Genomic DNA, 27,276 nt, shown 5'->3' with positions numbered 1-27,276 from the left:
ATTTGCGGTCACTCTGATCGTATACCAAACAAGCCAAAGCAAAATGGCCGCCGTAGTGTAAAGAATAATTTTGTTGGAGTTCGTGTTTTTCACTTAATTTGATAATTATTTGTACATTTTTTATGAATTTTGGTGAGTTAAATGGCTGTACAAAGATGCATACCATAAGTGTATAATAAAAGCTTTGCCAAATTGTGAATTATAAATGGGCAAAAAGTGTTTTAAATCTGTGATATTGTGGCTGCTGGCTGTTGCATTTACTACACCATAAATACATCCAAAGAAAAAAAACTACGACCACAAGCCAACTCAAGCGTACAACCCCCGCGTGCCGCGTCTCGTTGCGTTTTACCCACACCCATAGTCAAGCAACAAACAGGTTTTTATTGTGTACAGACGTGTGTTTTTCTCTCTTTTAATTTATGCACATACAACAGCACACACACACAAGCTCACATATAAACAAACCAAACATGAAGCATAAGCTTGAAAACGAGTAATACAAGAAAATACATAAATTTTACGTTCGTACGCGTGTGTGTGAGGCTGTATGTGTGCATAAGCATGTGTGTGTGAATGTGTTTATGTTTGTGTTTGTAACGCGCTGTAAACAGCAGCAGCAAGTAGTCGACAGTCGAAGGCGAAGCAGCAGCTAAGCAAAGTGCTAAAGTGGAGGCTAAGCAACCGAATCGAACATACATACATACGAAAGAGTGAAAGAGATAATAAAAATAAACTAAACGACGCGCTACACAACAGAACAGCTACAGGTGAATTCATTTGGACTTGTTTCCCCCACCCTACTCTTCTTGTCTTAGCTTCGTCTCGTCGAGGCGGTGACCAAAGTGTCAGTGTGATAGTGCCTGTGTCTGTGTGTCTGGCCAAGAACTGTAAAAGGCAGCAGCAGAAAACAAGTTGTGAGTAAAAATCTAATAAATTAGCAGCATAATCAATTCGCGTTGTTCTATAAACTCGCTTCAAACTCTAAATGCTTTCAACGCATAGCGGTAAAATAAACTCAACGCACAACTTCAAATTCAAATAAAGTATAAAGCGCTGTTGCAGCAACAACGCCCAAAAAAATTAAAAAGAAAACAAATAAATAAAAAGCAACAACTCGATTGAAAGCTTCTAACGCGTTCATCGAGTCAAAGTGTCAAAAAGCGGCAGCAGCTCAAACTCAAAGTGGAACGTCGCATAGTGTGTCCCACTTAACCTCAAACACAACTCTAGCCATACCCCTTGCTCCCCAAGCAAACCCCACTCCACTGCACCTCTTTGCTTCTTGTGTATGAGTGGAAGTGAGATGCACTTAATTGTTGTATGTGATAAATGATACTGTTCACACATACATAGAAAGTATTTGTATGTGTTTGTGTTTACTTTGTTTTTAGGCTTGATTGAAATGCGTTCGTAAACTTCGAACTGAAAACTCCCACGCTAAAAACATTTAGGATTTTATGAATGAAAAACTTGTCGCACCATATATACACGATATGCTTATTAAAGATCCATTTTATTGCTATAATATATTCAATTTCTTGTTACACATATTCTGAATCATCGGCTACGCTTCCGCTGAAAACAAAATGAGCATTTGCCCAGTCGATTAAACTGGTTTAAAGACATATACACACATATAGATATACATAGATTGTTTGAATCATGTAGGCGTTGGAAACAAATCGGAAGTAATACGATAGTTGGAACAGCACTTGAGACGATTCCTTCCACGGATAAGAAGTGAAAAAGCAAGTGACGATCACGAAGTGCATTGAACCAAGCTAAATGATAAGAGACCGCAAAACAAAAGCAAAGCCACAAAAAATAAAATGAAAACAATAAACAACGAAGTCAAGTTGTGACAGAAAATCAGAGTAAATGTTGTCTGATTCCTTAGAATAGCATTAACATTCCCTATCAGCTGATTTATTAAATATTAATTGTTAAAGCGCGCAAAATGATTACAAAATAGTTGGAAACAAGAGAAAAAAAGCTCGATTGTAAAATACCCGTTAGTATGGTTTAAGCAACTTATATTCCATTAGAAAATTGTTTTCCACATTGTTTTAATATGAGATCGTTAACTCATTTATCCGAACCATTTGTCTCATATTTCATTAAATTGGTATTTTACATTTCCAAAATGAACTGGAAATGCGTAGAACCCATTTAAATATTTACCAAGTTTGGTAATCTCCCTCTTTTATACTCTGCGCTATCTACACATTCAAAGATCGATAGAAAGACAATTTACTATTCATTATATTTATGTTTTTCATCAACTTAATCCACTTCTCTATCCAATTGGGCATCGGGTATTAAAATATGCAGCATTAGAAGTACAGCTATTAGAGGCAGAACCAGAAATTGCGCCCAGCCAATCAGTCTGCGATTGGCAAAGCCAATTTATAAGCCAAACTCACAGGTGGCAGCACCTGTTGCCACTGCGTATTGGCCAACTGAACGCCCACTGGCCAAACAGGTTGCAATAGTTGTAGTGCAGAGAGATCGGGTTTCTAGCTTCGAGTATGGGCATGGGCATAACTACATGGTATCTATGTATGGCATGTCTAATGGCCATACGCAGAAATCAATTTCATATGGAGCACGTACTAACTCCCGCCCGAAACTGAATTATCTATTAGCACGCTCGCATTTCCCGGCCAAATGTCGAGAGTGTAGTGAGCATTAACAAACGACAAACGTGACATACATTTTGCCGTTATCTTGATTAAGTCTTGCTTATCTCATGCAGAGAGACAGACGCACAGATCTTTCACAGTTTTATCAGTTGAGGAAACCTGGAAAAGTGTGAAAGCTGTCAAAAATATGTCAGAGTTGTATCAACCAGATAGATAGTTAGATAGCTACACTAGATACACTAGGTAGTTAGATCAATCGATCGGATCGTAACCCAAAACTGGAATTTTGAGCTCATCATTAATTAGCGCACAGACAGAAAGCCAGTCAATCAGCTAGCCAGCCAGCATATTTAACTGGTTCGCCAAAAGCGAAGCCACAAGCCACGAAAGCGGAACGCACTTCCTGGCAATGAACTAAATGGGGCTTATGAAACATGAGAGCGCTCAGTCCGAAAATATATGAAATTGATAATATTACTTATTCAGCCACATCTGACATGCTACATCATGCTGCACAACGAGGGCAGCTCAGCAAAGAAGCCATCGAACATTGTTTGTTGGGCCACGGTAAATAAATAACAGGTCTGAAAGCTAAGCTTAGACATTCTATTCAGCATTTAATTAATCGTGAGATAGGCAATATATATTCTTAATCAGCTAGAAAGACGAGTCTTGTGTCTGTCCGACTTAACATTATATTTTAAAATATAACTTAGTTATAAATAGAACATACAAAAGTTATAGATTCCAAATTTAGAACTTAAGTTTGTGGAAGTCCCATGTTTAAATTTTAAGTTTTTAATTATAGGAGTAAGATTGTTGCTGCTTGTTGTTGAGATAACTGCTGATTAATAGTCGCATAACCCAGCTACTGTTCTTGAGTTTTTTGTATGTTTTTTTTAGTGGTAGCTCTTAGACGGCCCTCGTATGTCATAAACATATTCTTAAGGCCAATTGCGAGCCCCTATAATTTCCACACTCTGACGTGCACATTACAAAACTCGTCGCATGGGTCGAGAGAGTCAGACGGTCACTTGACCCGGGCAGCACTTTGATGGTGTTAGTGCTGGAAAAACGATACCAAGCAGACACAAATTCATTGACCAAGACAACAACGACAACAACAAGTTGCGACCTTCGGTTGGCCAATAAAGCAATTTATTGAAGATCATCATGCGTCGTCGTCGTCGACGACGTCTTCGCCGTCTTCGCGTAGGTAAAAGTTGTCCAAGCATGACCTACGACGAGGCGTGAGAAACTGTAACATAAATTTCCCTCCTTCGAGTATCATACGTAAAATTAAAAAAACCTGAATCCCACACATGGAAGTAAGGTGAATGAGCATGCATGTGTGTGTGTATGTGTGTGAACGTGTGATCAACACCTTTTTGAGGCGAGCACGTCCTGATAGTTCGGCGGCATAACTGATTAGATAGTCAAACACAAAAGGACTCACGGGGAAATTGGCGGAAAATATCGCACGTGATTTCCAACAATGACGGGAAAATTTACAACTATGAATCATACAGATACAAGACATAACAAAAAAAAAAACCGAACCACTTCCACAGGACTCGTGAAACGGTGCGTGACACATGCAGAGTGAGTGCGGTGTGAGCGGTGTAGAACAAACTATTCAAAAAGTGGGCTGCAGAACGAGAGTGAGAAAAAGAGATAGAGCGAGTGAGTGCAGTGCTGGTCAAACTGTGCTCAACGTAAGCTGCTCTCAAACCCTGCTAAGTGAGTGTGGGTGTCAACGCTATTGTTGTTGTTGTTGCTGCCGTTGTCGTAGTTTCTGTTTTATGCTTGCCGTTTGTCGTTTTGCTCGATTGGCACTTTTGTTGTGTTTACGAGACTCGAAGTCAGTACACGACGAGTCGGCTGAACGTGCGGATCGCTCTCTGTCTGCGTCTGTTTTTCGCATTCTGTTTTCAAAAGCGTTACCAAAGAAAGTGTGAAAAGTGTGTGAAGAATTCGCAAACCAACAAAAAAAACAAAAGCCCAAAACAAGTTTTATTGTTACACAAGTGAAATTTGGCCGTGTTAATTCGGTAATAATACTATAATGATAATGTAACAACAAAAAAAGCGAAATTTTATGTTTAAATTGAAGCACAACGAATGCAAAAGATATAATTATCAAGTGTAGAGGAAATGCGTTGTCGTGGATTATACATTATTATTACTACATGTAATACTTGCAAGACTTTCTTCAATAATTCCGCGTTATTTTTGTTGCTTTAGTGTCAGCTATTCTACGGAACTTTGGACTACCAAAAATCACTTCCGTTTCGAAAATATGTAATTCAGCATATTTTTGAAATTAGTATTTATTTATTTTTTTTTTATTGATGTTCAGTGCAAAAATGAATTCAAAATAATTGGCTGGGAAGGAATGAACATCTCGTGTTTAAAGAGAATTACAAGTAAATTACCGCAGCTTAAGAGCTTGACCTTGCTGAAAGACCATTTAATTGCCACAAATCTTACCTGCTTTGGGCCCGGCAAATAATATTCAAAATTGTCCCTTGCCGTGACCTCTTCAAACCAAAAACAATACTGCGAATATGACGTGCTGAAAGCAGTTTTAACTAAGTAATTATGGAAATTAAAGTGTTCTATATTTAGAGGGGAAAAATGTCTCATTTGCTGCCTAGGAATGCTGCGAAATTAACGAGCATTCCACACGAATAATCTAATTGTTGTTTATACTTATAATACAATATATGTATGTATGTGTGTATATAATGTGTAAAAACGAAGGAATCTTGTTCTTCATCTCATTGCAGGTTTTGCGTTTTGATTTGAGCACATCAACTAATAGCATTGAGAAAAGCAAACAAATAAACCCAGTCGAAATTATTATTATATGTGCAGCAACAATTGAAGATAAATGTAATGCCAGTGACTGTGCAGCAGCCGAGGCAGCAACGGGCTCGAGAATGGCAGCAATCAGTATGACAAACGGACGGCAGTGATTAAAACCAGTCAGGCCAGACTAGCCCAGCCTAGCCCCATTGGCACCACCACCAGCCACTCAGTCTGTGAGTGCGAGACCAACAACAACAACAACAACAATAAGAGCAGCTGCAACACCAAACGTTGCTGAATCATCAGAACACTGAAAACACACACAAAACGAAAAATAAAGAAAAGAGCCTGGCTCAACAGTTTTCAAGTGCGCTACGTCAATTGAAAATACTTTAAGTCTGCAGCTAGAAGAACACACGTCAACTGAAAACTGAAAAACGAAGAGACCTTCAGCGATCATAGTGCAACAGCAACACGACAAGTGCAACACAGAACAGCAACCATGCTAATTACTGACCGGAGAAGAATACGTCAACTGACGATGTTCAATGCCTTCATCACGCTCTGTCTATGCCTCCTCGTTGTCACAATCGAAGCTTGGATGCCCGATGTGCGACCCGATTTGCAAACGAGTAAGTTCCAAGACGCCCACAATAAATATTGTTATTGTTATTGTTGATGTTGATTTTGTTGTTTACTACCGATTATGTTGTGCCACTTGTTGGCCTAGCTTTTTTTCTCTCTCCTTTTTTGTTTTGCTGCTTTATCATCGAGAGTTGGTCCAGCGTTGGGGCAAGCTAAGCAATCGCTTGGCTATCGCTCGCCCAATTTTTCGCCATGCTTGCAACAAATTAGCGTTTCCTCTGAAGCAACACAACTCAACAAAATGGGCCAAATTATGGCCCCCACTAATTGCTCCGACGAATACTCACAATAATGACTGGAAAATTTCAAGCGCAGCTGTCCACGATGTGTTGTGCAGTAGTAGCTTTGACTTATATAAAACAAATTCAATGTCATCTCAAGCCATTCTGCGACTATTTAAGCTTAAACGTTGCTGAAAATTAAACTTGAATTCCGTATAATTTTAATTGCTTAAACTCACTTAAATGCAAATTTCAAGTCATTTGGAAATGTCATAATCTGCCTTTAAATGACCAATTTTCTTAAGTAAATAAAACACAGTCGATAGATATTTGAAAAGTAATTGTTGCTTCAAACTTGATCGCATTTAAAATGATCTAAACTAATCTCTAAACTAAATACATATTTTATTTAACACAATTGATGAATCAGCAAAACAAAATTTTTTATATTTGGCAGAGAGTTAAAAACGCCTAACAATAACAATTTGCAAAGATTTTGTGTCTACGCATTCAATAATTAAAATATTCCATTCTCATTTAAATTGCAGAGCCAGACAAAGTGATTGCCAGTTTCTTTGGCAACACCACGGACTATTATAAGATTTTGGATCACGATGATGAGAGTGTTCTCGTGGGTGCCAAGTAAGTAGCGAGTTCCTTATTCGATTCGATTCGATTCGATTCGATTGCCATTTTCAATCATTCACAATGTATTCGAGAATTCCTCTCTAGCGCAACCTGAGTTGCATGCATAAAACATTGTATTATTGTCTTGAATGTGCTTTTTGGCACGGGCTAAATTAAATATTTATAAAGCAAAAACAACAACAACAACAAATAAATCTCAACAACCATATTCGATTCCGTGGAACAATTAACGCGCCATTGAAATTACGCTGTGCTTGGTTGTTGTAAACTTTTCGTGCAAATAATATATAGAAACTGGCTGGGCAAGTGCAAATCTGGCATTTCTCATTCAATTTCCTGGAAGCATTATTTCCAGAACCCTACTACCAAACTTGATATGCGCCTCGATCGAGGTGGTGATAATGTGTGCAAAAATCAGAGCAACATCTCTTATCAATATACCTGTTAAGTCACAAACAGATTTGTTCGTCTAAGCCATTTCAAAGTAGAGCGACATATGAGAGAAACAGCTATGAAATTTGAAATCAAATTAGCATAACTCGTATTTTATGCAATGCCGGGTATTTCAGAGTCATCCATAATTCTTTAGACTTCACACTTGTTTATGTTTATATTATTTTCCTTGGCATTCACTAGAATTCCGACAGGCGATGATAAGTGCATGAACGAGCGTAAGCAAATAATCAACACTATTAGTAACAAAGAAATTCATGCATCATAAGTACTCAGGATATATCATTGTCATCGGCGTTTCCAGTTCGGAAAAAGCTGAAATATAAATAGAACTGCAACCAGATAAAATAATCAGTTGTATTAGTAATTTTTATTAAAACAAATAAAAATAAATTGTTTCATCATAATTACTTAGGATAAATCATTATCACATCATCGTCATTAAGGATTATTATAAAATGAAAGCTTAGTAAAAATAGCTTCCCAAAAACATTCAATTAAATTTATAATTTATTTAATCAAAAGTTACGCCTTAATTATATGTGTTTTTTTGCCTTAAAATGCGAGATTAATAGATTCGTTGTCGAGGTTAAAAACTTGTATAGTCGCAAGAAATAATAATTTAGATATATACATAGTAACGAGTAGTTGAATTTGATTATGATGGAATGGAACAAAGGAACGCAATAATTTTATTCATGTTATTTGCTTGTTATTTTGTCAAAGTAACGCCATAAAATGGCAACGACATGAGCATAAATGATAATTAGAAATAAAAAACGCAATTGCATATGTAATTACTTGGGTTCTAATTACTTGCGAAAACGTAAAACAACCTTGACAAACAGCTAGTTTGCTCTCTTTTGCTCGCCCTCTTCCTTTCTGCCTCCCTCTCACTTGTTTGCCCTCTTGGGGCTCATTTATCATACATATCTGCAAGCCAAAAGAGAAAAGGGTATTTTAACTTTGAGAGTAAACCTTAAAAAACAAAAACATATTACTATGAACCATCTTAATAGTTTTGGAATAGTTAAACATTATATTTTTGTTGTGTGTTTCATATAAAAGTAGCTACAGGGTATCCCCAGTCGAGTATCTTATAGTCGACCTTTGCTTTCCTACTTGTTTATTTTGGCTTCGCTGGCAATTTGCTTCATTAGCAGGCAGCACACGCCAACAACAGCTTTGGCAATTAAGTGAATAATTCGATTATATCGTCTTTCCTCTATCTCTCTCCTCCTTTGCAGGGACGTCATCTACAACATCAGCATGATGGGACTGAAGGAGAACAGTCGACTGGTGTGGAACAGCTCCGGCGCCGATCGCGAGCTGTGCATGCTGAAGGGCAAACACGAGTGGGATTGCCACAATTATATGCGTGTCTATGCTCCGCTCAGCGATGGTCAGATACTGCTCTGCGGCACCAATTCGTACAAGCCGCGCTGTCGTCATTACACACCCGTTGAACAGACACCGGATGGAGCTGGCGCCGGAAGTATGCGCTACGAGATCACGCGTGATGTGGAGGCCCAGGGTCTATGTCCCTATAGTCCTGCTCATAACAGCACCTACGCCTTTGCCGATGGCCATTTGTATAGTGCCACTGTGGCCGATTTCTCTGGCGGAGATCCATTGATCTATCGGGAGAATCTGCGCACCGAACAATATGATCTCAAGCAACTAAATCAGCCAGACTTTGTGGGCGCCTTTGAGCGCAACGGCTACGTTTTCTTCTTTTTCCGTGAACTGTCCATGGAGTACATGAACTTTGGCAAAGCGGTCTACTCGCGGGTCGGACGCGTCTGCAAGAACGATCGTGGTGGTCCCTACAATCATGGCAAGAGCTGGACATCGTTCCTCAAGGCGCGACTCAATTGCTCTATGCCTGGCGACTTTCCCTTCTATTTCGACGAGATACGTAAGTAAACTTAAATGAAGACTAATGCCATTAACTAATCAAATATCTGTACTTTGCAGAGGCTATAAGTCCGGTTGTAGAGATCAATGGTCAAGCCATGGTCTATGCTGTGTTTACCACCTCAGTGAATGCCATTCCCGGCTCGGCTGTGTGTGCCTATCGCGTCGATGACATCTTGGCCGCCTTTGACGGCGATTTCAAATCACAAAAGGACTCCCAGTCGCATTGGCTGCCCGTGGAGCAGACGCAGGTGCCCAAGCCACGTCCCGGCCAGTGTGTGGATGACTCGCGTACGCTAGCAAGCATTTCGGTTAACTTTATCAAGAACCATCCACTGATGGAGAGCGCTGTGCCTGCCGTGCACAATCGCCCACTGCTGACGAAAGTGACTCTGATGCATCGTCTCACGGCCATTGCTGTGGATGCCCAAGTGCAGGCGTTGAATGGCAAGCACTACGATGTGATCTACAGTGGCACCGACGATGGCAAGGTGACCAAGTTTATCAATGTCATCACATCGCATCCAAACAACACAGATCGCCTGCGCACTGTTGTCATCTCCGAGATGCAGGTGCTGCCCTTGGGCACACCAGTGCGTGAAATGGTCATCTCGTCGAAGAAGAACACACTCGTTGTGGTTAGCGATGGAAGACTGGTGACGGTGCCATTGCATCATTGTTCGCTAATTATGGACTGCGTCGGTTGTCTAAGCATGCAGGATCCGAACTGCGCCTGGGATCTGCAGACACACGAGTGCAAGAATCTCGCGGCCAGTCAGCACAAGTTTGGCACCAAAACCTATTTGCAGAGTCTTAACACCACAAAGAAATCAGCCGCCTCGCTTTGTCCCAAAACAGCCGCAGATCCTGTGATTGTAACCATGCCGCCATCGCAAGTGGATGATTCACAAAAGCTGCACTATGCTAGTGTGGCGGAGAAACCATCCAGCATTGATCAGCAGGCAACGGGCGTTGGTGTTGACTTTGCGCTCAATGATTACATTGACGAGAATAAAATACCACAGGCATCTGTGGACCCCGAGCAAGTTATGACTAGCCTGCATGGTAAGTGGAGCTTTATTCTCTGATAAATGATTTTACCAATCTCTTATCTATAATCTTTCTTCTTTTACTTTATAGATCCTCAGAAATCGATAGCTGTTGTCAATGAGCTGCAGAAGGCTACATTGTCTAGCTATAACGTATTGATCATTGTGTTTGTGATAATGATTGCCTTCTTCTTGGGCACCGTTGCAGGCATCAAAATTAATAAGAAATGCAAACAAAGTCGTCTAGATGCCAGCCATCACAATCACTTTGGTAAACCAACGTAAGTACTTAATTATTTATTTATTTTTCGAATACAGAATGCTAATTAACAATTGGAATGGAAAAAAATATTAAAACATACGTTGAATCTAATTAACATTTATGATTACAGACAATTCAAGCATCAAAACAGCGGCAAGGACATTAATTTATTGATCAACTCGAATCCGTACACGACGACGCAGAAAACGCCAAATCTGGATCTTGAAAAAGATCGCAGTCACGAGTGCAAGAACTCCACAGAGCACTTGGAAAAGGAGCTGCCTTGCAAAACGTCAACGCTAACAAAAGTGAAACGCACCTACATATGAGGAAAACACACACACAAACACAATTCTTTTGGTGGCCAGTTTGCCACAAGATTAGTCGAATTTTCGTTGTTTATGTTGCAGTAGTTGTTAGTAAACCTCCCCAACGATTGGGCATACAACATTCAGTTTTGACGGCACGTTTGAAACGTGCCTCGGGGCCCATCCGAAACTGTTGTGTGCGCTTATCATTTACTTTAATTTCGTCAAGATTTAGTTAAATTTATTGCTAATGCGCTGCCTCGATTACTGCGTTAGCTGGAAATGGGAAGTGGTAATTGAAACGTGCCTTCCTTCCCTTTTTCTGGCTATTGTATAGATGATTTGGGTAGCGCGTCTTTATGTTTAGTTGATAGAATAGATGCCAAGTGCAAGAAATTAGAGCTTAACACATTTTACATATCACATGTAGAAGGCATGCATTTGAGGTCACACGCAAGAATTGGCTATGTTTCTATTGAACTACGACAACAATTCTTGTTGGTGATCACAAATGTTAAACCCACCCACAAAATCGAATATATTTCTCGAAAATTCAAAACGATTATTAATCTGTACAAGTATTTTGTTAGACTGAATGTTTCACTAATAATCTTGCTAGTTTTCTTTTGGTGCATGCATGTGCGGTAAAAGAATGCTAATTTAATTATAATCTGTGTCTATTTTGTGGCTAACAGAAGGCAATACAAATTGTATTTAAAATTTAAGCTCAATAAGGAATTGAAAATATCGGGGGAAGAATGTATTTTTGTAACTTAACATAGTGTCCCTAGGATAAGAAACAATATAATTAATTCATTAATTATGCGTTCAACACATCAAATAATATGAGGCTGATTCATAAGAACTGAGATCCCTTGACAACGGCAGCCCCCAAAAAAGCAGCATACAATCACGCACAAAACAAATAAGAATTGCACGCGCCTTAAACAAAATACCATCTAATTATACATAATTATATGCCTATATTTAGGCCTTAAATGTAAAGTTAAACAGTTAGACTAAGAATTATAATAAAATAGTTTGCATGTATTTTAAACACAGATTCAGCATTTTAATACGTTTATGTTTATTTTTTTAAGCTGTTGTCCGTCCGTAACATGCAATTTTTTTATACACAATAATTCATAATATATATTTTTATATGTACAATGTATCTAATATCTTAAGTCTTTAAGTACAACTTTAAAAGAAAAACACGCAAAATGAAAAGTTTTCAACAAAAAAATTACAAGTTTGATAATTAACGAGAGTTTAAAATTACCGATATCAAAATTTTTAGAATCAGGATTGCTTCCGCTTGAGGAACTCACGTAACAACAACACAATCTAGATCAGAAGCGAGCAATGCAAAACCTGAAATTCTCATATTGTGATAGATTATATTGAAATTTTTTATGATAAAATATATAAAATGATATGCCTTTTGATTGAAAATAACAATGATATACATGGAATAAAGATGCATGCAAGATATTTGCTAATAGATCTTCCCGTTGGAGGAAATAAAAAGAAGAAAATGTAAATTTTTTAAAATATATATATTTGTATGTATGTATTGTACTTGATATATTGTTGTAAAGAAGTTCAATGAGCTATGCTAAATTTAATAAAGTCGTCTTTTTAATACAATTTCAAAGGATTTTATATTTTAGAATGTGGTTGTTATTCCATAATGTGGTGGCATTACTTAACCATTTCTCTACATTCATCTTTCGAAATTATTTACAATTCTATAATTATTTTTTTAAGACGTTTTCAGAATCACAAATCTATCGTAATAAGTAAGCCAAACTGCTGGCGCCATCTATTGTCGAAATATCGATATCTGAAGCTGTGGTGAACTTTAGTGTTGTATATTTCACGACTGTGGTGAATTTGCCAACTTTGAATTGGTGCACAGCTGTTTCTGCTAAATATGTGTTTGAATCTGCATCTAATAACGACTGTGCATATGTATATTAACCTGTAAGAAACACGACACTGCGCATGTCACTGCTACAATTTACAAAACAGCACGTGCGAACAAAGCTTGCTTGTGGGAAAGCAACAGAGAGCAGCGAAAGAAGAGCGAATCAAATTGCCGGCTCTCTCTCTTTGACAGCCATTGTGGCGTCATGGTCGCGCTCTCATTTTGGAATCATATAAGCGTTAGCACCACCCGTAAACGGTGTACGCTCAGTTGAACAGTTACAGTGACAGCAGCAACCTCCGTTGTGCTCTCAGTCCTTGCTGAGCGACGCGGAAGGACGGTTAAGGTTGAGTCATCTCACCAGAAAATGTGCAACTTCCAAAAAAAATAGTGTAGAGATAAAAAAATTGTGTGAATTTTGTTTTGTGCGTGCCTAAATCTGAGAAAAAACGCCAACAGTAACACGCAATAATATATATGCATATAAAAATAATAATAGTGTGAAAATCCAACCTTATGGGAATATAAATGAAAGATAAAATTGAGATTTGAAGTGATTCTCAAAATGTGCATGTGAAAATGGAAAGCTCACCCTCCAGTTCTATAGAAAAGCAAATCGATCACTTTCTGGAGCATTTCAAGCGCAGCGCCTCCAAGGCCATCGATGCCGAGTGGGGCAGTGGCAGCGATATCATCAACAATGGTCAGTCCGGCAGTCCACAACGCCAGGCGCCCTTGCAGCGCTTGCTCCAAAAGACCAAGAGTCGCTCCAGTTGCCTAGACGTTTCGGAGCTATCGGGTAGGCCTACAAATATTGTCTACACACACACGCACACACCCATAAACACAATCACATATTCATGTATTGTATGCGAACACATCAAGGACCTTCTACTCCAGCATTGTTAACTCGCTATTGATTTTCCATACTCCTTTGGTGTCACGGTTAAACTCATTATTCTCGACATTCAATGCAATGCTCATGAGTAAGGCTACGAATATTTGATAAGGAAATGACTAAACTTTAGATAGTAATAATGGGTTTCCGATAAAAATAGATATTAGATGTTAAAAGGTGCCAAATAGCTAGACTGATAATATTAGCACAACAACTACGTTTTATTTATTTATAAGATATGAAAATTGATTAATTTTCTTTAAAGTGCCTTATAATTAAGATAGCTACGAACTTTCTTCAACTACCAAAATAAATTAAGTATACCACACCACACCCAATTCTTTTGAGGATATCGTGTAAGATAGCTCTTAAAGCTTTTCATAGCACATCTTGTTGGAAATTACTAATACCTGTCGAAAGGTGCCAACGTTTAACTTAGTAAAGCGAATTGTTTGCCTGGCCGTAGAACTTTAACTAAGTTTGCATATGAAGATGCAACTAATACCTCTTGCTTTGTGCTCTTGTGACAGTAGCTTATATGAAATGCATATGGCACTTTTCAATTAGCTGCACTTCATTGGGCGCCCATATGAAATACAAACTGATATCGGCATAACTGCTGTAGAGTGTTACCCCCATTGCAATTGACGTAGCACTGCAAGTGGGCTTCAATTCTATTTAGGGTAGACGACGCTTATTGCTAATCACCGGCAACGTCAATTGTCATTTGTTGCTGCCTTTTGCATTCTTTTAAGCCTACATGGCCCATACTGCGTTGCATGTGGCCTTGGTCTCTTAATTATATTCAGGAAAAGCACAAGAGTATATTGCGCTTCATAATGTCATTGAATACTATTAAGAAATTGTCTCACAACTAATTATGTTCACTAGAAAGGCTTACCTTAACTTTTACATAGGTTTACTGTCTTGGTTTAAACTTGTATTATATTGTAACGGTCTTTCATGTGAAGTTCTGCAAGTTCATGAACCACTTTTATAACATTTAAGTAGCCATAAACAACCAATAAGCAAAATATATAATAATATGTACTTTTGCTCTTTGGCAAACTATATAAAAAAGATTTTTTAAAACAAGTTTCGACCTTTGTACACAGTTATTTATGATGCCACTGTAATAAAGTTTCGCTACGGAACCACTTTTGTATATTCAACTATTGATCGCTGTTAATTTCAGCCGTTAATATCAGTTAATGTTATACATGACGTCGACATTACCATTTTTGTTGTGTCTCATAGCAAACATTGATAGTTTTAAAAATGAATTCAATTTCTAAAGATATTTATTGACAGTTGGTAAGAAATAAATGCTTTAGACGGGTGTAGGTGTGTTAAAAAGCTCGAAAATAAAATTGTATTTAAAAATGGGCGCCTTTTATACGCTTTGTAAAAATATACTAATATACTTGTCAAGAGGAAATTATCGGGGTATTTTGGTATATCTCAGCGTTCAAACGGATATTTATGAAATACTTTTGTTACATAAAATAGCTCATAAAATTGATGTAAAACAATTATTTCATATTCATGTAGTCAATAATAAATGCACTTTAATATTTGTATGAAAAAAAAAACAAATCGATGTTTGCCATAAATAAATCGATATTTTAATAAATTCCAAAAGCATCGATGCATCGATAGACAGTGCCATCGACGGTCCTTCCCTTCAATACTACCCGGTGCGTTCACGGTAAAGATATATATTTTGTGGTTTTCAAGATCCGCTATATATGGAAGTGTTTATATAATTATTTATAAAAATGCCATTGAATCATAATACAATGCAAAGAAATTGCTTCTCAAGTAGTTGCAGAATCTGAAGTGCTGCGATCGTGTGTGTGCTCAGCTGTGTACATAAATAAATATGCTCAGCTATTGCAAATTGTTGTTGTGTTCGCATTTGTATCAAACGCGCATTTTTTAAGTTGCGATTTATTGTTTGCACTAACAAAAGATTCAAAAGTGATCTTGTTAGGCGGCTGCTGATACGGATTATAATTTGGATTTCCGCCCCCTTTTATTTGCAAAACAAAGCCAACAGCTCCAAAAATGTGTATGTGTATAACAATCAGTGTGAGCGTGTGAATGTGTGAGTGTGGATGCTGTATGCGGGCGTTGTAACTTCATCTTCGCATCGTCGTCATTGCCAAACGGATGCTAATTATTTATCAGTGCTCCAACAGCTGGTGAATGTGTTTACATACACATATACATACAAGTATGTAATTCGTCTAGCAGATGAGCTGCAGCATTTTATGTTTGTACTTGGACATTACCTCTTAAATGACTTTGCTGTTAAACCTCATCTGTTACATTTATTGTTGCCATAAATAACTTTGATGGTGATCCAATATTTCACATCGCTGCGTTGACAATCGAATCGCCTTTGCACAAAATCTATAGTATATAGCTATATCTGTATGTAAGTATGTATGCATAAATACATTCATTATCCACTGTCAGCTCTGTGGGGTATGCAATTTACTTATAAAACACACTATACAAACATATAGACACTGACGTGCACAATACATACATAACATACATATGTATGTGAGAACTTTGATTGTTTGCTTTTTCAGTTTACCGGCAATTTCCGAACACTCAACTCGAGTGTCGGCATTATTGTTGGGTAGAATAATTATTAGTGAATATATAAAAATATTCCAAACATAGTAGGATTGTGATAATACGATACGATATCAATACTTTGCTGTGCTTACAATGACAAATAGCGAATATAATGACTAAAGAGTAGAGGCAAAGTTTACCGCAATTACTCGGAAATCACGTACAAAACTCTTAAAACAGGTGACTGTGTTTTTATGCTTTTCGTTTTTATTTTTTATTAACTTTTATTTAATATACATATCACATTTGTATAATAATAAGTGAAGGCATTTTCGCTAGCGTTTAATTACCTCATTTGCATTATGGGAGTTATTATTATTATGGCATGGGGGAAACCGCTTTTGATATATGGAAACATATGAGGTTGACCTAAAAAATTGAGTGCAGGGTATTGCTTAGTCGGCGTAATGCCATTCACAAAATTTCTAATATATAATACTAATGTGTTTATGAATTTTCGCTAATGCCAAACAAAATAAGTCAAAGTATTGCGGTTGAAATTATCCGAATTAGAATTACTCTACTCAAATTTCCTTTGCTTATTATTATTAATGATAGGAATTGAGTGTATCTCACTATTTATATGTTGCCTTTTATTTCAAGGAAAACATAATTAGTTTTAGTATGTTTTTTAAAAGTAAATTCTGATGAGTCAATTCTTAATGAGTACTTCTAAATATATATACGAATATATATATAGGGGCCTCAATTCATTTGCCAGGAATAAAACTATAGAAAGAATGTGAATGCTGTGGAGTGCACTAACTTAATTGCAAGAGTACTCTTTACAAAACGACAAAAGTTCACTAATCTCATTACACTTTTATGTAGTACATTTGCGCCAAATATACTTGTGATTATATATAATGGATAAGTAAACAATTAAGTCTTGTCTTAAGTCTTTTGTATTTTACGACTTCCACATAGATAACTACCAATATTTGAACAATACAACATTTACATTATATTATTAATAATTTCTATATAAAAGAAGTTTTGCAATCTGTATATATACAAATGTTTATGCCTAGGCATTATTATCCCATTCCTTATCTAATCTGAAAATTTGATTATAATCGGTTAAACAATAGAAAAGTTATAGTTATCATGTAGCGGTGGCGCCATCTAGTGAGAGCATTTCAAAGATCTCTTATCTGCAATTCCTAAAAGCTTGTTTAAAACTGAGTAAAACGAGAGATGAAGTATGAGGAAATGCCATACAGAATAGTTACAGTACTCTACGAGTATTTATGACATCAACTTTAATTGTATTTCTATTTATACTAGCGGAACTTGCGCTTTGGAACGGAACCAAAACTCAGTGTTCTACGTATTGTATATACGAGTGTAAATGATCTAATTGAAGCGTTAGAATCGTTGACAGACAAGCGAACTTAACTTTTCAGTTAACTTTCGTATCTGAGTATCTTTTTTTTTGTGTGGTGATCATGGAGTGAACAGCTGCTCCAATTGGCACTGCAGGCGCACTCACAGTCGTAGACCAGAAGAAAGCTGAAGAAACGCGCGGCCTTTTCTTTTTTTCTTTTCTGCATTGGTCTTAAATTAAATGGGATTCTAACGATCGGCCAATTCTTCTCTCCACACGTTAATGTTATTCTCTTACGCAAGCGAGCACTCTCTTTCTCTCACTCTCTCCCTCTCACAGTATCTATCTACCGCTCGCTGTGTGTGCTCTCAGAAGCAGCTGATGATGATGACGATGCGAGTGTTGGGTCTCAGTACCAAAGACCCGTCGAGTCAACAGCATACGCTGCTTTTCAGTTACGCGATTCTATTTTCTTGTTGTCGTTGTTGGCGCGGAAAACACATAGAGGAAAAAGTGCCGCATAAGTGTTATTACTCATTCCCATACATACACACTTATGTATAGGTGTTTGTGTGTGTGTGCGTTGTGTTGTGTTGTGTTGTTGAAGCTGACATTCATTCGGGGAACTCAATACCCTAAGGTGTTTTTTTCGCATACGCTTCCATATGTCGGACTCAAAGTCGGACAAACCGTAACCACATGTGATTTATTTACATAGACCGTAGTGTCAACCCCGTAATCACGTTCGCAAACCGTATGCACACTTATCTGTCTCTACGAGCCAAAAACATACATTTGCAATTAGTTATACCCAATTCGAGTATTCATATTCGTATTCACAGCGGTGCCAGGTACTATGGGAAACCAGGAAAGTCTGCCCGATGGTATGTCAATGAGCTCGATATCAACTTGTAATTATTTGTGATAAGAATCGACATTGTTATTTCACGTTAAGCTTGCACACACATACAAAAGTGAAACAATAACATTCTGCAGGCACTGTCCCACTGAATCATATAATATTGTTTATTTGAGCGCTTACAAAATAGAATGAGTTATCAGACGATGTCCTCTTATTGATTGTCAATTGATAATAGGCATTATTCTGCGAATCGATGCCTATCACAAACAAATTTCAATTGACACATTTCGGCTATTCTAATAAATATTTAATGACAACTAAAGTAAAAGCTGACAATTGGGTGTTTGTTAAAAAACAATGATAGCAAAGGAATACCGAAATCTTTGGCAAAATATAAAGAGAATGACTATACTTATACTTATTACAAATATCAATTAAAGGAATCGGTTTAAAATTAATGATTAATAAAACCATTTATTGAAAATTCTCAAATAATTCAGTAACTTTTTCTCTGATAAATATTATGCTTTTTATTGGCGTGATATTTTGAATAAAATGACCCAAATTTGTAAAAGGGATTAACCAACGTGAAGCATTGTTCTTTATGATATTGACGCATTTGTATCCAAGAACGTGCTTAAAATTTCTCTGACGCATCGAAATTGACTCAACTGTTGATTCTGATTCACATCTTTAATATATGTACCTCCTTAGAAGGGACCCTGGAGTTTCCTTCTGATAAAGATAAGAATTATTTGTGCAATTAATCATTCAATGAAATTAATAACTTATTCGAAAATTGTATTGATTTAAGAAATACGTTAAGGGGCGACGGAGTTTGCTTCTGATAGTAATAAGAAATATTTACACATTTGTTCAAGTAAAAGGTCAATATTTAATAATGGATAATCATTCGAGAGGGCACAAAATTAATGAAAAAAATATTCATTTGAAAAGACAAATGTTATTAAGTGCTTCTGTTTAATATTTCAGTTATCTTGCAGTAGTTTTCATCTTTTTAGAAATCGAAATTCTCGTATCATAATATTTGTATAATACAAGCAATTGATTTTTCCGATAGCGTACAATGACACAACGTAATTGTTTTATTGTCTGCTAGCTCACTTGACTTTTCACCAAGATGCCTATAAAATCCAGTAACTACCTCAAGGTCTAGAGTCCAAGTCTAGCCATAAGTATATTCAAATAGAATGGTAGGTTGTTAAGTCAATTAAATGATTTTGTTGTATATATTTAGCAGGCGGAAGGAATACATAGTTAAATAGTACATGATTTGTTTTGTGCTTCTGATTTGTTGCTCATTCCACGGAAATCTTCATTCATGTATCTGCTGAGATTGCATATGTTGAACAAAACCTTGGCAGGTGTTTGTAGTCTGCTCTTTGCAATAATCTCTCAAGTGCGGTTGCTCGGACAGCAATTGAAGAAAGTACTACTACTACACCTGTTTACGAGCTTTACCTCTTGCTCAATGAATAGCAAATACTTTTGTAGAAGAGCTGTGTTAAAAAAAGAGAGGCGAGATAGAAAAAAGAAAGAGAGATGCCTAGACTTGAGCAAGTGCTGCGTCTGCTGTAAAATGGGTCAAAGCTAAAAACAAAACGCACCATCCATAACCACTTCGCAGATATGTGCATTCACACTCACTCACACACAGTCACAGATATGAATACATTGGGGCAAGTGTGTATAATAATCATTCATGCTTTGTATACTCTCGGCATGAGATTGCTTATTAAAAAGTGTGCTTGTGTGTGTGCTTGTATGTGTGTGGTGTTTTCACACCACATTTGAAATGATTTTGATGATTTTGGAAAATGTTTTGCTGCATTTGAATTATGAGTTGGCCAGAGATGAATGCAGACGCTAATGATTGCATATGATTTGGCTTATTTCGTTTCCGGCAACAGACAACGATGTGGAAACTGCGCTGGCCGAGTCCCAAGCTATTGTGATGAGTGCATCCCAGACACAGCAGCGACAACAGCAGCAGCAGTTGATCAACCATCACATGATCGACTCCCAGATCTCGGTTAGCAGCGGAGCATCCATACAGACGGCGATCTTTCAATCGCTCAGCAATTCGCCGGCGCACACAAATCGCAGCACAGGATTGCTACAGCACACAACCTCGACGATCAGCAGCAATTCCACCACATCGGTCAACTCTCAGGGTGTTGCCTATGCCGCTGAAGCGTTGAACACGCAACGACCTGTCGAGCCGATCAACTCTTTGCTGGAGCACATTAGTCCTGCTCAAGCGGCGGCAGCCATGAGTGGCGAGGGAGTGCTCAACATAGCCGATGTGGCTGATTTGCTGCATCCGCAGCATGCCATCATTACGGGCGGTCGCTCCCAGGAAGGTTGTCCGTTGATCATCTTCCCCGACAACAACAACTTCAATGCGATGGAAGAGGCCGACTACCAGAAGCTCATTTTGTACCTTAGTTCAGTGCCATCGTAAGTGAAGATGACCCTTTATATACTTTCTATATTTAATCTTTAACTGTTTTTCAGCCTCCAAGATGCTGATCTCGGCTTCCATTTGATAATCGATCGTCGCAAGGACAGATGGACATCGGTGAAGACTGCCTTGCAGCGCATATCGGTGAGTTAATGATCCTTACTATTCTTGCTCAGTTTTCTAACTGATATTTGCATTTGCAGATATACTTCCCCGGCATTATACATGTGGTCTATGTGCTGCGACCCTCGGGTCTCTTTCAGAAGGCCATTTCTGAGGTGAGCTCAAAGTTCTCGTCGAAGGATGAATATCGCTTCAGGCTGGTCATTTGCTCAGCGCTCTCGGATCTGCATGAATTTGTGGATGCCACACAACTCACTCCCGACATGGGTGGGTCTTTAATCTATTCGCATCACGAGTGGATTCAACAGCGCATCGTAAGCACTTCAATACATAAATGTATTTTCATTCACTAAAAGAATCTATTACTTGCAGTCACTTGAAAAGTTCTCCAGCTTGACGCATCAGGTCTCCGCTGAGTTGGATGTATTTATACAGGCCATTCATGACACGGAATTCCCTAATTCGGTGGAGGCAACCAGAAAACTACTGGAAGACCAGGGCGCCGACTATGCACGCCTAAAGGTTATCTTAAATTGAAGAATTTCTTAAAAGAAAAATACTAATTGTGTGTTATTTTCAGGACGAGATACTTGCTGCAGCCAGACATGGCGAGACGCTATTGAATAAAATCAAATCCAACGACGAGTTGAAAGAATTCTCCGAACGCACCGGCAATGTCAGCTCCATTGAGAGGTATATACACTGTTTGTACTCTGTACACTATACAACATAAGTTTGGTGTTTTTGAATTGCCCTGTTACCGTATTCTGCAGTATTTGGTTCGATCTTTTCTAACTCTCTTAACGCGTTTCTCTCTATTAACTTAACTAACTCCTCTTTTGATTAACTCTCGAAATTTATTCGCATTTGATTTCGTTTTTTATATAGCTCTGCACTGGTTATTATACTTGATAATTAACTCTAATAATAATATGTATATTTACCTAACTATATTGAAAATATTTTGAAAAACATTCATCAGCATATTTATAGACACATTGATTTCATTTCCTCCCATAGTTTGTTCTCATTCATGTGTCAATCGCATTTGTGTTCTTTTTAATGTAGTTTTCGAATTTGATAAAACATACTAACAAAGTATAATAATGCAAATGTTTCAAAGTTTGTTAATCGTTAAATAATGAACTCTCTACTGTCTCATAAAATCAATTCTAATGAGGACCACCAATAAATAAGATATTTGTAGTTCTAATATTAAAAACATTACAGAAAGTAAATGTTATTTTAGAAATTTTTATTACAATTGAGTTAGGACTTGTTAGTCTAGGAGCTATATAATTTGTATCCTAGCTGAACAAATAATACATGAGAAGTATGAAAATTAGATTATATTTATTAGATTAAGTTTGCCCTTCTATTAGTTATAGCTTCATTTATTCTTTTGGAATTTTTAGATTACTTGTATATTAAAAAAAGATAATTTAAAAACTGGGTCTTGGAAAAATGAAAATTTAAATGTTCTTTATTTGAATTTAGCAGATCAATGTGTTTAAGTTTGTGTTTCCTAGCTGGAAATATTTTCGAATCGATTTGTTTTACTAATTGCATGAAGATCACATTTGAGCTTTAATTAAAAAAAGAAAATGTCGCTAAATAATAGAGAATGCATGTATGTCTAATTGTTAAAAAGTCTGTCACAGACGAACCTAGTTTTAAATCTGTTTATGGATATTGTCAACTGGATCCCAGACATCCACATATCCATGCAATCAAGCACAAGCACATTCAACAGTCACATTCACAGTCACAAAAATCACAGTTCACAATCACAGTCACGGCCACACGCATAGATCTACTTATTTAAGTGATGGGGGATATAGCTTTTAAGCCCATCTGAATGTCACTCATTTCACTCATTAAGCTGTTGTCTTGTTGTCTCTTGTCTTTTATCTTCCCTGTCGCGCGTGTTCTCGCCTTTGTCATTCGCGATGTTCCCCCAAAATATTTTCAAATCGATATCTCGTACTCTCTTAAAATACAATGAATCGAATTAAATGTTGATGTGTGCAGATCCAGTGCAGGGCAGCCAATACAACGCCAACAAATTATTTATCACCAACAATATAAGATTAAGCAACCCCAACATTATGATGATTGTCGCGATTACCGTAGACTGCTCGTCCAGCTGGAGGAAACGGAGCGTCGCTTCGACGAATTTTGGCGGACGCATCGCAATCGCCTGGAGCAGTGCCTCAGGCTGCGCATGTTCGAGCAGGACTTTCGTGAGCTGCAGGTGAGTCTTGCCACTCGATGATTATTCATACAACTAGCTAATGCTTTAATTGCTTTCACAGAACATCTTTGATGGACATCTCAAGACCGTGGCCGATATGACAGAGATCGGAGAGAGCGTCGAACGGGTGGCCACGCTTATTCAGGACACAGAACAGTTTCGTGACCTCATCAAATTGGATGTGGAACATGCCGAGACGGTCATCCAAACGGGCCAGCAGTTGATTGGCTCTCGGGGTGTCTATCCCTGGGAGATTGTCCAGCCCAAGTGCGATGAACTGCAGCGAGTTTGTGACATAATCAACATGCGGCTGACGAAACGCCTGGAGATCTTGGCGAAGAACAGCGAACTTATGGAGAGAGTTGAAAAGGTGAGCAGTTTTGTATTAATTATTGTGTGACATTAGCTAATTTATTCTATCTTGCTTTTAGGCTAATCAATGGTGTGCCAATGGTGTGGAGCTCTTGGCCTCCCAGAGAATCGAGAAGTGCTCAGTGTCGGCCGATCTTGCCGAGCAGAGTTTGCACGAAATCCAAGCGTTTATTGCGTCTGCTTCCGATTTTAAATTATCCACGCCAAGTGAATTCAAGAAAATATTCTTAGAAAGCACTACTCCAGAAACCAAAGCACTTGTATCTCAGGTGAGTTCCCTTTTCTTATTATAAAGAGTATTTTTCAAATACTATATACTACTGATGGAATATTGCCGAATAGTATTTTATACTAAATCAATCGCCACGCAAATGAGTTGATATTTTACAAATACAATATATTTCTTTCATAAATGAAAACCATACTCTTAAAAAATACTCATATGTGGTCAATTTAAAGGTGCACTTAAAAATTACAATTTCATTTTATTTCTACGGCAATTTATATCAAGTCATTTCGTCAATGTTTATAGTATTATTAAAATATTATATACTACTAATGGAATATTGCCTTAAATAGTAAAGTATTTTATACTAAATCATATCTGTTGATATTTTACAAATACAATCTACTTCTACCATAAATGAAAACCATATTATTTGAGGGTTTATTTAAAAGACAAAAATTTAATTTTTGTATATATTTATTTATTTCAACGTCGATAAACCTAAAATCATATTACATGGACTAAACATTTATACAATTGTTTGAAAATTATTGTTTAAGCCAAAGAGAAAATCGTTGTATTTTCTCAATAAACACTTATACAATTTCCTTTCTCTGGAGACAGAGAATTGATGCAAGCTCGGCTATTGACCCATGGAGTGGTGTCTATGTCGTCTTGTCAGCGTTTACCGCCGATGTCGATTGACCAGGTTGAAGAATTGGCGCTTGGAATTGTTGTGCATCGCAATGCAATGCAATGCGATGCAGTGCAATTGTGATATAATTCACAGACAGGTTCTTCTTGCAGAGTCTTCAAAGAAGTTGCTTCTGCAGTTTATCCATGTACGAGTACAGTTAGATAACAGCGCTGGGAAGGAAAGTGGGGCATTCTTTAATTTAACTGGCAGTGCAATGTGTATTTAAATGCTAACAAATGCTATCAAATCAACCGGTTCATAACGCTAGTGGGTTTTACTACTCATTAAAAAATACATGTAATTGATAAGAGTACTTGTTGTCCGAGACATTCAAAACCTGTACTTCCACAAAATCCTTTAACTTCCTGTACTTTGCTTAGCGGGTAAGTGGCTATAAGGTTTTAACTATCTACTCACTTGCCGTAATGAATACACTACAACTTATTCAGTTAATACAGCGATTATTCATACTTAAGTCCAACACTCTTGTTGTGCTTTCATTTGCAAACATGTTCGATCGTTGCTTGCAACTTCAGCATCAACTCGAGCATCGAACTCAACATGTTTGATGGCTAGGTTCGATCTGCGTATAAGATGAAAGATTTTAAAAAGTTTATAACTAAAATTCAGATTAACGGCATTTCAGCTATTGATAAGAAATATTTAAATTCAAATAAAGGAAAGTATGAGGTTTAAGCATAGCTTTAATTTGATACGTAGATCAATTCTGTTAATATTAATTAAATTTAGATCAGTTTGTATAAGAATATTTACAAAATTTTGAAACTATGATATGACTAAGTAGTTTCAGCCATTACCATATAATAAACATGATTTGAATAAACAAAAAGATGCTTAACCTACGTAAATAGAGCACGAACTTTGGGTCGTCACAGTTTTTGGGCCTCCAGAGGCCCATGCAACTACAAATTGATGACCCATTTTGCTAACCCCATTGCATTTCCAGTTTTTGGTTAGGTATTTATTCATTTTAAGCAATAAGTAAAAAGTTGTTCTGCTGAGCATTTCCGAAAAATGGGTCAGCGAGACTCGTTTAGAAGTATGTTTTTTTTTCTCCTCTTTTTGCGCTTAAGCATTTACATTTTTCTGGACAGATACAGAGGCTGCTTGAGCAGAAGATTATGTGAGTGTGAGTGCGAATGAGTGTATAAGTGCACTCGAACAATGATTCTGACACAATTCAGCCTTGTGGACCGCTTTCATTCCAGTCCAGTCGGCGGTCGTTTAACCAGTTGCCACACTGGACATCCTTGCGATTGCGTTTAATTGTTGACGATTAAAAGATTCTATCATAGTTTGATAACCATTAACTTATGGCATGTGTCGATTGCTCAACCAGAGTTGCATCACGACACCATTTACCTAGCCTACTTTCCCTTGCTTTGAAACCAGATTTTGTCAAATTATGATGCATACATAAATCTGCGGTAGCTGGCAGAATGTCACGTACTATTATTATTCTGTTTCCTCTAAAAAAAACAAAGAAAAGAAATTCCAGACCGGAAGGCTAAGCTGAGCATCTCAAGTGAATACAGCAATAATTGCTATTCATCCTCTGCCTTGGGCTTTTGCCTGTATTCCTTGTCTATTGCTATCAAAAGCGGAAAATCCATTCAAGATGCTCAGACGAGTCAAGTCCCCGCCTTGAGTTCATTCACAGCGTAGGCGACGTCTCCTGCTAAGGTCAACGGAAGTTCAAGTCAGTCAACTGGTCGTGCATCTTGACAAGTGCTCAGTTGAGCGTGCTGCCATTGGCATTGCCAGAGTTGCCAACATAAAAAAAAATTGAAAAAACACACAATTTATTTTTATTATTGAAATCGTAGTCCTTTTTTATTTTAATATTTAAATAAAAATTCTGATGTGTATATCAAAATTGTAATACAATACAATAATTTCATTATAAAAATTAAAATCCTTTCTATAATATGATTACATCTTTTTATAATGATAAAATATTATTATAAAATAATCATTTTACCTCTTATTTACACATCAGAATTCATATTTTCCAAATCGATTATTTTAAGACAAATAAAACTTCTATCAAATCATTTTTTTTTAAATTTACAAATATATAAATATTTATATTTTTTTTGCTTCAGCTATTTATATATATATTTTAGTAATCCTACCGCTACATTCAAATATTCTCATTTATTTTTATATTTTGTATAATATTTAAATCTGATGCGACAACCCTGCAGAGTCAATGCATCGATTTATGACCACGCTGATCGAATAAATAAAGCTTTACAGCATTACAAAATATTTAGGCGTTTGGTTAGCTCATCACCAAATCGTCGATTACATTTTACGTGTATTATGCATTTGATAAACTGCACGTGTTGAGCATGGAGTTTTTCGCCGAAAACCCACATAACTGGTCAGCTGGCAAATCGACGATGCATGCCACAGCCCTGGCTGCCTGGCTGGCTGTGGCTTACCACACTCTGTGGCATGCTGAAGATGC

General features: G+C 37.3%; 2 protein-coding genes across 12 annotated transcripts in view; both read left to right on the top strand.

Annotated features, from left to right (window-relative positions):
- The first annotated feature begins 18 nt into the window (after nucleotides 1-18).
- LOC132789431 (semaphorin-1A) lies at nucleotides 19-12,609 on the top strand. Of its 2 annotated transcripts, none has more exons than XM_060797448.1 (7): nucleotides 19-132; nucleotides 5,435-6,088; nucleotides 6,871-6,964; nucleotides 8,671-9,341; nucleotides 9,401-10,405; nucleotides 10,481-10,670; nucleotides 10,782-12,609. In XM_060797448.1, the coding sequence occupies exons 2-7, from the start codon at nucleotides 5,959-5,961 to the stop codon at nucleotides 10,978-10,980; spliced, it is 2,289 nt and encodes a 762-aa protein (XP_060653431.1). In that variant the 5' UTR covers nucleotides 19-132; nucleotides 5,435-5,958; the 3' UTR covers nucleotides 10,981-12,609. The 2 variants fall into 2 exon arrangements, with proteins under 2 accessions (XP_060653431.1, XP_060653434.1); XM_060797451.1 differs by lacking the exon at nucleotides 19-132 and adding an exon at nucleotides 4,549-4,696.
- Nucleotides 12,610-13,207: 598 nt separating this feature from the next.
- The window catches only part of LOC132794399 (guanine nucleotide exchange factor DBS), a 41,772-nt gene continuing 27,703 nt past the window's right edge, over nucleotides 13,208-27,276 (top strand). For 3 of the 10 annotated variants that reach the window (XM_060804832.1, XM_060804826.1, XM_060804836.1), the window contains exons 1-9: nucleotides 13,209-13,688; nucleotides 20,557-21,106; nucleotides 21,164-21,254; nucleotides 21,314-21,547; nucleotides 21,606-21,755; nucleotides 21,814-21,926; nucleotides 23,265-23,487; nucleotides 23,549-23,857; nucleotides 23,919-24,128. In XM_060804832.1, the coding sequence (XP_060660815.1) occupies nucleotides 13,469-13,688; nucleotides 20,557-21,106; nucleotides 21,164-21,254; nucleotides 21,314-21,547; nucleotides 21,606-21,755; nucleotides 21,814-21,926; nucleotides 23,265-23,487; nucleotides 23,549-23,857; nucleotides 23,919-24,128 (2,100 nt within the window). In that variant the 5' untranslated portion in view covers nucleotides 13,209-13,468. Of the gene's footprint in view, nucleotides 13,689-15,839; nucleotides 15,859-15,980; nucleotides 16,024-18,405; nucleotides 18,648-20,556; nucleotides 21,107-21,163; nucleotides 21,255-21,313; nucleotides 21,548-21,605; nucleotides 21,756-21,813; nucleotides 21,927-23,264; nucleotides 23,488-23,548; nucleotides 23,858-23,918; nucleotides 24,129-27,276 lie in introns of those variants that run through there. The other 7 variants (XM_060804831.1, XM_060804830.1, XM_060804828.1 and 4 more) reach the window with 6 other exon arrangements.

Source organism: Drosophila nasuta, chromosome 3 (genome assembly GCF_023558535.2).
Source record: "Drosophila nasuta strain 15112-1781.00 chromosome 3, ASM2355853v1, whole genome shotgun sequence".
Lineage (NCBI taxonomy): Eukaryota > Metazoa > Arthropoda > Insecta > Diptera > Drosophilidae > Drosophila > Drosophila nasuta.
This window is presented reverse-complemented; position numbering and strand designations above follow the sequence as displayed.